Here is a 12,583-nt window from a genome sequence, read left to right as displayed (position 1 = left end):
CTAGTACCAAGGGCAGAATTGAATCTTGATTAAGAACAAGAATATTAGATAAACTGGTTACTCATGTGAATAGTTGTGTCTATATTGCCCTGTGATGGACTTGCAACCTGTCCAGGGTGTACCCCGCCCCTCACACTGTGACTGCTGGATGTGGGCACCATTGACCTCCGTGAGCCTGAAAAGAAGAAGCGGATACTGATAATGGATGGATTATCATTATTAATATTATTTTAGAATCTTTGTCTTTTTAATTTTTTTTAATGTGGCTTATATGTCTTTGGGTCCTTAATACACAAATTATGAAGTGTTCTTTACACACAAAAATTTCTTGAAACATTTTGATGCTGAACTGTAGGTCCAAGCGATTAATTTGCACCACTCACTTGTACAACTTTTTGTTTTTTCTTTCCCCACTTTTGTTAGATATGTTGCTGACATCAAATTTAAAATGACCTGACCTTTTTTATAATGGTGCCTTTTGCTAGTTTTAACTTTTATATGTTTACTGTTCCATTGTAAATAAAATGTGTTTTTGAGATTTGGAGATCATTGTATTCAGTTTTTTATTTCATTTTACTCGATCTACTTCTATCTGAGAGACTGTTTGGATAAAAATCTTTAGATTTTCCTGTGATTTTTAATCAGAAGTTGTATAAATTACACAATTTCCTGCGAATAAACTGTTCTGTTCAATCCATTTTAGTCAGCTGTCAAGAAAACAGAGAAACAGGAAAAAATCGTGCCATTCTGACTTACGTATACTTCGTTTCAAAGGGTTATTCAAACAGAAAAGGTATTGGGAGGGAAAAATAGAATAACATTTGACACAAATCAATCCTCAGACAGCAGGCACAAGGTCTAAAATACACCCATGCTCTGAGGGCTGATAACCGAGCACTTAACGGCTAATGGCACAAGACTATTCATGCATGAAAACTCTCTGCTGCCAGACAGAATCAGAAAAGAAGATGTGAAACCTGGAAATGTGAAAATCTCCACAGCAGAATACAGGATTTATTAAAGGTAAGCACTTCTTAAATTTGAGAAGATCAAGAAACTTACTGTGTGGTTGCATATTTGTACATTATAAGCTGTGGACAAAAGAATAAAAATAGATAAAATAAAAAAAATTCTGAATGCAGTGTTTCTTTCTCTTAACTCTTTTGTGGGATGTGAAAATGGCTGAATTTAAATGTTGTTGTTTTTTACCAATGCCCCATAAATTTTCTCTGCTGAAATTATGCCGGAGTCTTGTTCTGTTCATGCCTTTTGTTTTGTGCTGAATAAATGCCACTACAGCAATAAAATATAGAAAGATTTTTACATTTCTTCATTTCTTAATATAATTTGTAAATAAAATGAATTTGTGAAGGTGAACAAAGAACACAGATGTGTTACTTTAAGCATATTAAAGTTTTTTGATGAAAGGTTTTTTATTATAATTTCAAAAATACATTATAACAAGGCATAATACACATACAAAGATATTCAGTTTAACATAAAACTGAGCAGAAATTTGAGATATAGAACAATGTAAGAAAGAGAAAAAGAAAGCAATAACAGAACATGCTTAGTAATTAAATACAACAAACATCATCACAAGAGGACTTTTAGTTATTTAGTTATATCATCGATGTATTGGTGAATAATTGGGCTTTATAATTGTTACAGCATGCCAGAACTTCCTTAAATAAAACTACTTCCTTTAGATAAAACTACTTCGTTTAGATAAATGTTAAATAATAGGGTGATTTTTTTAAAACCGGCCTTTATGTATAAAAAATGTAGCTAAAAATATTAAATTGTTATTAGCCTATTAAAGTAATGTGTCAATAATCAATATGAGCAGACAGGAAGAATGTTGGTTAGCGCGCCCCCTCGTGTCCAAACGACGGTAGTTCTCCATTGCCGAACAGCAGAGCGACACGCGCGGCACGCAGCCCGCCACTTAGCAGCAGCTGCCTGGGCGGAAAAGGCGGGCGAAGGTTGCCGCTTCCGCGTCCGCGCAACACGCAGAAACACAAAAACACACGGGGGGCAAAATGGACGATAAGTTAATACTGGCTGTTTTTAACTACCCAGAGCTTTATAACGTGACTCTGCCGAATTACCGCTGCACGGAAAGTCGCGCGAATGCTTGGAGAAATATCAGTCTCTCGCTGGGGCTACCATGTGAGTATTTGTTTATCACAACTTTACTGCTAGTTAATCTACGCTTGGGCGCTGTTGGCTTTCGCAGCTAGTCGATCTCGTTATGTTAGATCGTAATATTTAATAGTAGTTTGGAGATATGCACTTTTTATAGTTCTTTGTCCGCTTTCAAACATCCCAGTGCCGTCGATGCGGCCGCGCGCGCCGTGCTAGCGGTAGTAGCCGCTGCTCGCAGTACGAAGGCCGCGTTGAACGACGTTACCGCGGAGCTAGCCGCGGAAAACGTGCTCAGGAGTCATTTTTAAGACCGGGAACCCAGAGAAACAAGGCTCCTGTGGGGGTCTACATAAATGTGGTCTCATGTTTTTAGATTTAAACATGGCAGAGCAAGAAGAGCCCCCCCGCCTCATAATAAACCGAGGAATGAGCACGTGACCAAAGAAGTGGATACTGACAGGACCCAACCAAACTGATAAACTGGTGGAATGAACATTACATAGTTTGGGGTTAATAAAATAGTTTTAAATTAAATTAATATTTTGTACATTTATTTTCCCGAACAGATATAAACCCAGAAAACTTCAGAAAACTACCCAGTTTACATAATAATCTAAAAATTTTCAATATAAATTACACAAGTCTTTTGATGATTTTAGTTTATTCTAATATGTCTTCTGTATTTAACAAAATACATTATGTATTGTAAAAAATAAAAAAACAAACGTATGATTTATTTACAAAATGGCTCATAGTTTGTTCAACAACTAAATATTTATCTATTAGATAAATACAAAAATTGCTTTCATTTAAATGTCCATCAGTTTTTCTTTACCCACTTTTTCCTTTCTGGGTTGCTGCTGCATTTTAACTCCAAACAACTATATTCATCCCAATTGTATTTGTTTATAGCTGTAGCACAGTCAATGCAAATTGACATAAAAAGGTGCATAAAAGAAAAAAAAACCCTGGTGTGCTGAGGTTTTAAATCTGTCAAGTTAAGCTTGTTTTGCTCATTCAGATGTTTGTCCAGCCACATGCCACAAGGAATCCGATTTAGCTTGTAGTTTGTGGCCAACAGGAGCAAACGTTTTGTTTACAGAGCAGGAATTTGTTTAGCCTGCTTAGATAAACTGTGTTATCACTTTTAGGTAACCCAACAAGTTTTAGGAGCTCATCTAAGTTTTTTTTCCCACCAACCAAGTATTAGAGCAGTTGAAATGTTTTGTAAATGTGTTTAATGTCATGGTCTTTATTCTAGCACATTTTGTGTGTTGTGACATACTGTTTGTACTCGTTTCTTTTCAAGCTGAAGCCTGCAAAAGAAGATGGAAAAACCTGAGAGACAGATACCTGAAGGAAGTTCGGACAGAGCTTAAAAGCAAGAAGCAGGGAGAAATGGTACAGAGCAAGTGGAAATACCGTCAGCTTATGAACTTTATCGCCCCCTTCACCGGATCAAGATATGGCGCGACGGATGTTTGCAGCAACGCCGAGGATGACCGCGACAGTCCTGACGTAACTGGAAGTGCGGAACAGGAAACCACACTGTCGGACATCGTCAGGACGCCTCAGGATGCCCCAAAGGTTGAAGGGAGTCTGCCTGAGACAAAGGCCCAGGTGGCGTTTGTAACTCAGCTTCCTGCTCTGGCCCAGGACACTCAGCTGGCCCAGCTGGCTGTGGTGGCCAGGACGCCGCCAGGCCCACAGATATTCCCCGCCAGCAACACCGGACAGAAACGGAAAATCGTGTCCGAGCCGTCATCCCCGTCGTCCCCTCAGAGCACACACTCGCCCACGAAATGGCTGGTCAAAGACAACTGCGCCTCGTTTGCCTCCAGGCCCCGGGACGAGGACGAGCTGTTCCTGCTGAGCTTCGTTCCCGCCATGAAGCGACTCGCTCCGCAAAAGAGATGCGAGACCAAAATGAAGATTCAGCAGTTAATGTACGAGGCGGAATTCAACGTCTCGTCTGCAGAATCGGCAGAAAAAAGGACGGCTCAAGGACAACAAGATTAATGTTTTTGCAGCCTATACGCCCCCCCCACCACACAAAGTGACGGCGCTTAAGCCTGAACTATTTTTCATGCATTTTGGCTTGTGACAGATCTTTGCAGCAGTAAAAACTATAAATTTACACAGAAAACAAACAATAATTGTGATTTATAAAGTTTTACTGTCAGTAAAGGAAATTCACATTTAGAAAAGTACCATTTCAAACAATCCATCATAAATTTACTTGTTTAATCTACAGTATTTTACATTATTACTGTGAAATACAGAAACCAGAACAAAATAAAACATACAGTCTGGTGAGGAACACTGAAGTGAAGCTTTTTATCCGCTTACACGCAGGAAACTTTTTAAATATCTGAGCTAAGATGTTTAACATTGCTGTGACAGCTAAAAACATCAGTATCACTTGAATCATGTCTGCTTGCATATGTGATTTGAAAACTTAAAAAAAAATCAAGTCTTGGCATCTTAAAAAGTTTTGCTGAAACATTACTCCAGTTTGACAGGTTTAGATTTACAGTCCATGTGTGAGCTCAAAAACAAATAAATGGTACAACCCCTGCTTATAATTCACAATTGGATTATAAGCTTTGTTAGCAAAAAGGGTTAGCTTTACGGCTTATTTTATAGAGCAACTCCAGAGACATCAGTGATGCAACATGAGTTAATATGGGGGGCGATTCGGTAACAATCCACAGTAAATAAGAGCCTTGCAACCTTAAAAAGTGTAGATTACACAGTTTATGACTGTCTGTCACGTGTGTGACGTATGAAGCAGCAAAAACTTTTTCTCTTTTAAATCATTTCTGCTTTGTTTACATGTCAGAAGTCGTTTTCGAGGAGAGAAAGACAAAAACCACCATAAAGTCCCACCTCTATCCAGTCTTTGTTAAACTCTGTTCTCTTTCCAATCAATTAGGCAATCAGCAGCCAAAACATAATCGCCAGCGCAACAAACAGGAAGAGTCGAGACAGAAACTGTTCATCCGTGTGCTGCGGAGTCCCCGGGGCCGCTGTGTGGGCGACATAAAGATTACTGGGTAGGTCATTGCCAAAAGAAATAAAAGAATTCAGAGCAAAATGTGTAAGTACCCGGAGGGGGTCGTCCGTCGTTGATGTTAAAAGCTGTGGCGAAAATACCAAATGGGAAGGCACCGATTCCAAATGACATCTGGAAACCCCCATCTCCAAAACCAAACCCCTGAAAACCCTGCAAAATGTTGTTGAAATACAAAACAATGGTGTGTTATTCCATAAAGTAAGAAAAATGTGACGCAACAGTTGGTAAAAGTTGTGATTCTCATGAGAAGAGCTTCATCATCTCAGCTGTTAACAGGTAATGGATCCCAGAGGGACGAGTCTTTTTAGTAATGAATGAAACCGGGCCGCACTGCAGCGCCTGCATCCTCGTGTAATGGTTTCATCATGGCCGTATCGTATTCACCTACAGCTGACATGACGTGTGTGGAAACGTTATGATGTAATCACAGATTTACTCGTTCATGTACTTACGCCACGGTTTTCTGGTTCAGGTCTCTGTCCTTGTGGTCGAGGGGGGGTTCTTTCCCTTTAAAACAAATTATTTCAGAGAGCTGAACGGTTTGTAAACCTGAACATTTTTACAGTTTGAAGCTGAAGTTGGAGCTTTCTGTGTCAACACTCTAAAGCACCTACCTTGGATCCTGCTGACCCGTGCTCCCCCTCCCATATAAGGGGATTACTTTTTCTCGGCTGATTCCAGCTTTGCATACCGGACACACTTGTCTGTTGGGTCGAGTCTCCAACCACTGAATTAGAACAAAAAGGAAAACAGTTAGGCAGCTAACCATTTCATCTATATTAATTTACTATTTTTGTAAAAACAAACAAAAGCGTACCTGATGCAAACAAGGCCAACTAAATGAAGAGTAGAAGATCATGAAAGGGGAAAAAAAAGATTTGATTAAACATGCAGTGTCCTCAAACCACCCAATAAACATAATATCCATAAAAACATCAATTAAATAATATACATGTGAAACAAGTCTCAGATTTTCTGTTTAACTTCTGTTTTAAAACTTTCATGTACAGTATATTCTTGAGCTATGACAGTACATTAACCTAAGCAATACATTTTAATACAAATACTGTATTTGAAAACATTTAGGAGAGAAGAAAATGATTTTGTATGACTTATCTGACGATTTCCTTGAAAAATTAAGGTATGTTTTTGTACACAAACGTACAAAATACTTCTAAAATGGGTTTCTTTGTAACAAACTTATTTTTTCCAGTAAACAATTAGTTACATTTGGACATAAAATCACTTAACGTTACTCCAACTCAACCCAATATATGAGCAAAACCACAGTTATTTAAAATTTATACATGATTAATGATAATGTATAGCTTAAAATATGTAATTAGTGATAGTGAAGTGTTCAAGTGTAATTTTTAAACTACAATGACTTCTCGGATCTTTACAGTAAGTAGGATAATTAGTTAACTTGTTCAGTAAAAGCATTCAGTGATCAGTTTAGAAGCACGGGAGTCACAGAACTAAATCTTACCAGAAAAGGTGCCCACACAGGCTGATCACGGCGTCCTTGGCTGTGTCCAGGCAGATATTGCACTCGAAGGTGCTGTCCTGTGTGCCACCTTCGGCCGCGGTCGAGCTGCTGGATCCACCGGGGCTCGAGTTTTCAGCGGACGCTGTAGGAGAGCCAGAGGCTGGGGGAGACGGGGCAGCGGCGGCCATTTAATAATACTCGATTCACTAACCGAGAGAATACAGATGGGGTGCACACATAAGAACGTCCAGGTGACAGGACTGGTCTCGAACAAAGAGAAACGAAAAGGTAAGAAATTAATATTACAGGCTGCTAGCTAAAACTGGTAAACCATCGGCCCGGGGAGAAGGTAGCTAGCTATGCTAACGTTAGCAGGCGAACAATAAGACAGTTTTACAAAAGGAAGGATAAACCGACAACAAAGATACAAATACAGCGGTCAAAGTGATAATTCAGCGTCCATATAATAACATAATTTGATGACAACCTAAATTATAACTTGTTGAGAAGTTCAACGCATATTCTTACAGCTGGTTGCATCACATCCGCTACTTGTACCATTCGACAATTTTCAGAGAAGAGGCGTGGTTAGTTCGCACAATGGGCGTGGTCTTTCTATATTTCTATATACCCTGTTTTTAGTGAGTTAGGAACATGATATACATAAAGACGAAAGGTTTCATTAAAGAAGAACCCGCCCAGAGGACCTACTTAATTTTTATTTTTGATTTAACAGAGTTATTACAAAAGTTTACATACACAAACCAGTAATATCACAAGTTTCTGTTGCTGTTATTTTATAGGCCAGAAGCTAAAAAGTTTGAAAACCACTGCTTCAGATTGTGTTTAAATTCACAAATGACAAAAATAGTTGATTAAAATGATTTCCTTACAAGAGTCCTTAATGTACAATTGAAACACATGCTCCAAAACAGCTTAAACACGAAGGTTTTGCTTATAATGTAGTATAAAATATACAGGATTTAAACAAAGTGGTCAGTTCACAGTGATGGAAAGAGTTCTCATAAGTATCTAATGGGGTAAACTTTTACTGTCATATCGTCATGGTCACAAACATTTACAGTGATTTTTATTTATGAGAAAATGCTACTTGGCATTAATTACACATGCATCAACTTTATTTTGAATTATTTCCATTGATTTAGACGTTGAGTGATTGAAACCACCTGTGCGAAAGTCCTCTGCCATGGCTTCTTCAAATCTTGATGTTAACGACCTTTTAAGTGTTCGCTTGAAGTCGTTGCCTATGAAGACATAAAGAATGGGGGATAAAAAGCTGTTTGCTGCAGCCAGTGTGACCCCTACTTTTAGTCCAGTTTGAAGTACTTCCACGCTGTGGTTCCCCAGGTCCAGCTCCAGTAGAATGAAGGTATGATATGGGACCCAACAGAAAAAAAATGCCGTTATGAGCGCTGCCATGATTTTGTAAGGCTTTTTTGACCTGATGGTTGACCTTCTCAGCTTCACACCGAGCACCACGCAGCAGAACACGATGGTAAGGAAAGGAATCAGAAATCCGCAGATGAATCGACTCAGGTGCACAGCCTTGTGTCTGGAGTGGTTCATGTAGTCTGTGTGACACTGAGTGACCGAACCGTGGAGTGTGGTTTTTCTGAAGATCATCGAGGGCAGCGTTAGAAGCGCAGAGAGGAGCCACATCAGAGCAACCGCTCCGCACGCTTTCTTCACCGTCCGATGGTTAGTTGCCCACACAGGGAATGATATTAAGACGCAGCGATCGGCACTGATTAAAACCAGCAGGAACACACTGCTGTGCATGTTGAGAAACAGAGCAGAAGAGGTGAACTTGCACAAGACTTCCCCAAAAGGCCAATGGGATGTTATCATGTAGTATATATCGAGAGGCAAAAATATACAGAATAGCAGGTTTGAAATAGCCAGACTCATGTACCAGGTGGTGATGACCGTTCTTTTCATTTTCCATCCACAGATCCAGATCACCACCGAGTTTCCTCCAAGACCAACAACTGATATGATGACATCGACTGTCACGAGAACATAAACCAGGGAGGACTGAGAACTACTAGAACTTTCATGTACTCCGGTGTTTGGCTCCTCGGTTATGTTGCTGGCAGTGTAGTCATCAAAATCAATGTAATCCACTCCCATTCTTACTTTTCTGGATTAAAAAGAGGAACAGCACAATATGATTCATAAGCATTTATGTTTTAGACAAAAGACAACAAAAGATTAAACAGTACTCACTTTATGTCTCTGTATGAAAGCAATCGTCACAAACTGCCTTTCGTAGATTTTTGGTAAACCTTCATCAGGGTGCAACTTCTCACTTCTCCTTCCTGCAATGTGTTACTTAATATGTTGATGTAAGTGTGAAATTTGGACACAAAGGTTAAAAGAAGAGCAAATATTTCGTGTCAGCCCAAAACCAAAAAAAATCCCACAATAGGAACAAGGGCAAATATTTGTTAACGTGATTTCCAAGTCTTTCAATAAAAGTTTCAAATTTTTTCGTGGAGACTGGACAGGTAGACCCAACACTGAACAAAAAATACACAACTTTAAATAGTGATAGTGTGAACCACGAAACATAAACCACTTTGTCAGACTTTCATATGTAAAAACAGGAAGTAAATTTTTTAAGTTCCACTTTAATGTGCTTGACATGACCAATTTTATTGCAGAGATAAGCAGTTATGCTTTTTAAAAGCTATGTTATTATTGTTAAGTTCCATTTTTTGTTTTGTTTGATTTGAATTTTAAAGGTTGGTGACAACGGTGCTTCATTGGTGGTATTGATTCTAAGGTGTGGACTAAACATATACAAACACACTTGTATCTACAGTATACCAATTACGTTTACTGAAGGAAGTGAACAGATGGGTGGGTAAAACAGAAAATCGGAAGTATCTACAAAACTGAATTACTACAAAAAAGAATTACACACACTACAAAGCAAAAGAACATGATCAAGAATAAAAAGGTCAAACTCAGGGTCGGCACAAGACGATTTGGTGCCATAGGTAAGATTTCAGGTTGCACCCCTTGTCCAATTTTCTAAATCTTATATACCAAATTAAATAGTTTTGTCTTTGACATTTTTTATCTTTAGAAACCAGTTTTTTCAATTGAAATTTATTTGAAATTCATTTGAATCAGAATACCAGAAGTCTTTCTTGCAACATTACAGGGGAGTCCAGGGGTTTACTACCGTGGAAAACTTTGTCAAATGTCTACTCAAAACCATGTATTTTCTAGCTATTTGAAGAAAATTTTAATAAATTCTACAGACTAAATAAACTCATAAAAAATTATATAAAATTTTTTTTTCATCCCCAACTGCGGCACCCCCTAGATGGACGGCACTACACTGCCAATGCCACGGGCTGGCCCTACAAAAACTACAACACAAAACCCTAAAGATTATAATTCAGTCAAAAATAAAATGAGCAAAAATGATTAACTTTTAAAGACTGTAATATTCATATAAAGAATTTGATTAATTTAATATATATCAATTTGCAAATTAACACTGATTACATACTCATGCACTGGCAATAATAATTATTAGATGTGCAGAACTTTAAGGCACAGTTTTGAATATAGGTGTTTTTTATGGTGCTCAATTTTGGAACTTGCAGCAATAAAGTCCTGGGTTCAAACCCCGGGTTGGGTCAGGGATCTTTAGATAATTTTGCTTTTGTCCAAGCAATGTCTACAGCGTTAGTTATATTCTGTTAAATGTAGTAATTATAACTATTTTAACACATTTAGGAAGTTGAATGTCAAATTTGAGTGATCATGATTTAATTACACTCACTTGGATTGAATTCGAGTTATACTGTATTTAATTAAAACAATTATTTTGTCTGACATAAAATAATTAAACTGAATATATATTAAAGTATGTAATAAATGTAATGCAGTCTAATAGATTATTTTTGTTTCTATTGTTTATAAAATACCGAGCATGCGCAGTCGTGACTGGTTTGTCCCCGCCCCCTTACGGTCTGCTCCAAGCTGTCCGCTTTTTGCTGCTGCGCCATTAGGTCAACATGGCGGCGACTGTTGCGAAGAAATGTGTCAGTCCTCTGGCTTTGCTCACCAGGAGGCTTTCAGCCCCGGAGTTCATCACCCAGTGCTGCTACCACCAGAAGGTAAAACATCCCGTCTGATTGTAGCCAGTAAATCCTGTCTTTAAAGCTAAAAAGCCTCAGTAATAAATATAGCTGATAATCGGCTAACGTTGTTTACAATAGTGCAGTTGCAGAGATAACCAGGGGCAAAGGAGCTTACATGTGTTTTCTTTATGATAAATGTCTCCAGTCAAGGTTTGTGTTGAACAGATAAACAGTGCTATGAGAAGAAGGCAATAGTGAATATATATTATTTATATTTGCTTCATATTACTAGTTACTTAAGCTGGAGACGAGTGACGTCACTATCTTTCCTTCCAGCTTCCACAGTTTACTTGAGATCCAATTAACTACAGGAGCACAGTCAGTGTGCTACAAACAGGTTTATTACGCAATACTTGGATTATAATATCTTTGTGAAGCTTTATTGTACTTCATCATAGTAACAGTATCACTGTGTAGATGTTCAACCAACCTGTGCAACCATTTTGTACTATTTTTATTGACTAGTGCTTTGAGATGTTCATCAAAAACAGGATAAATTGAAGTTTTGTCATTTTGTTATGTTGCATCACTCTACCGTGGAGATCAAAAAGAAAAAAAAAGGAAGGAAGGGCAGGTCTAATTAGTTATTGGACAAAATAAATCCGATTGTATTGAAGAATTGTGTAAGGAAGGAAATTAGAAGTTGCGTAACAAAGATTGTAAGATTTTTTTGGACAAATGTCGTCCTGAGGCACAAAGCAAAAAAAAAAAAAAAAACATTCCAGGAAGCTTCTGTCATTCCAAGTCACATGGGGGCATTTGTGATGCTCTTTTGTTTTTTGTTCAAAGGTGGTGGATCACTATGAGAACCCAAGAAATGTGGGCTCACTGGACAAAGGCTCCAAAAATGTTGGAACTGGTTTGGTTGGAGCGCCAGCTTGTGGAGATGTAATGAAACTTCAGGTACGCTTATTCTTATGTTGTAGTCATTAGGGCTAATGTATAAGTTACGTTTCTTTTAGTCGAATAAAGTACAGGTAAGTTTACTTTCATTAAAAATAGCAGCTGTTTTTTTCTATGCACTGTTAGAAATGAAATGGTTATGTGTTTTTTTTTTTGTCTAGTACTTTTATGTTATTGTTCCTAATAAAAGTACAAACCTTTGGACAGATTAAGGTTGATGACCAGGGGAAGATCATTGATGCCAAGTTCAAAACGTTTGGCTGCGGCTCTGCCATCGCTTCCAGCTCTCTGGCCACTGAGTGGGTGAAAGGCAAAACTGTGAGTGAACCCTTCTGCCTGCAGCATTTGTAGGGCTGATTGCAATTTTTTTTTCTGACCCGGCGATTTATACTGCGAAATGAAAAAAAATACAGGAATTTTCACACTTTAATCTTGCGTCTTGTTGACTGCACTGATTTTACCTCTTTCTTCTTGTGTGTGTGTTACAAGTATGTTTTTGTTTGTATTTGAGAGTTATTCTTCTTTTATTTGCTTTTTATTATTCTGGGACCTGCTGAGTTCGTGTTTTATTCTGTCACGTGCAAACGTGAATTGCATTTTATCGCTGTCTTAGTTTGTTTTCTTCACGCTTTAAAATTAGCATTCATGCTAATCATATTTTCTCGCGTTTGCTCCAGTTCTTTGCACATATGCTCGTCTTCTTTGTTTTCGTCAGGATCCTTGTCATCTTCCTCCACAGCTCGAGAATTCACCAGCATCACTTTTCTGGAAAAAACAACCCCCCCC

The 12,583-nt window shown here is 38.2% G+C and overlaps 2 protein-coding genes across 2 annotated transcripts; one reads left to right on the top strand and one right to left on the bottom strand.

Annotated features, from left to right (window-relative positions):
* The first annotated feature begins 1,495 nt into the window (after positions 1-1,495).
* LOC106514471 (transcription factor Adf-1) lies at positions 1,496-4,617 on the top strand. The gene is made up of 2 exons (XM_014003756.1): positions 1,496-2,172; positions 3,458-4,617. The coding sequence occupies exons 1-2, from the start codon at positions 2,043-2,045 to the stop codon at positions 4,165-4,167; spliced, it is 840 nt and encodes a 279-aa protein (XP_013859210.1). The 5' UTR covers positions 1,496-2,042; the 3' UTR covers positions 4,168-4,617.
* rnf185 (ring finger protein 185) lies at positions 4,305-6,873 on the bottom strand (the record flags this gene model as incomplete). The annotated part of the gene is given in 6 exon segments (XM_014003757.1): positions 4,305-5,177; positions 5,257-5,374; positions 5,677-5,731; positions 5,839-5,951; positions 6,042-6,060; positions 6,714-6,873. Coding segments are annotated over 6 exon segments (563 nt in total), but the record flags the coding sequence as incomplete, so codon positions are not given.
* Between the last annotated feature and the right edge of the window lie 5,710 nt (positions 6,874-12,583).

Source organism: Austrofundulus limnaeus, unplaced genomic scaffold (assembly GCF_001266775.1).
Source record: "Austrofundulus limnaeus strain Quisiro unplaced genomic scaffold, Austrofundulus_limnaeus-1.0 Scaffold20, whole genome shotgun sequence".
Taxonomy (NCBI): Eukaryota; Metazoa; Chordata; class Actinopteri; order Cyprinodontiformes; family Rivulidae; genus Austrofundulus; species Austrofundulus limnaeus.
This window is presented reverse-complemented; position numbering and strand designations above follow the sequence as displayed.

What these genes read in the sequence shown, in the direction of transcription:
- LOC106514471 (XM_014003756.1), top strand. Translation starts at nt 2,043, where the DNA reads ATGGACGATAAGTTAATACTGGCTGTTTTTAACTACCCAGAGCTTTAT. An exon ending in TCTCTCGCTGGGGCTACCAT is followed by an intron (nt 2,173 to 3,457) that starts GTGAGTATTTGT and finishes TTTCTTTTCAAG; the next exon opens with CTGAAGCCTGCAAAAGAAGA.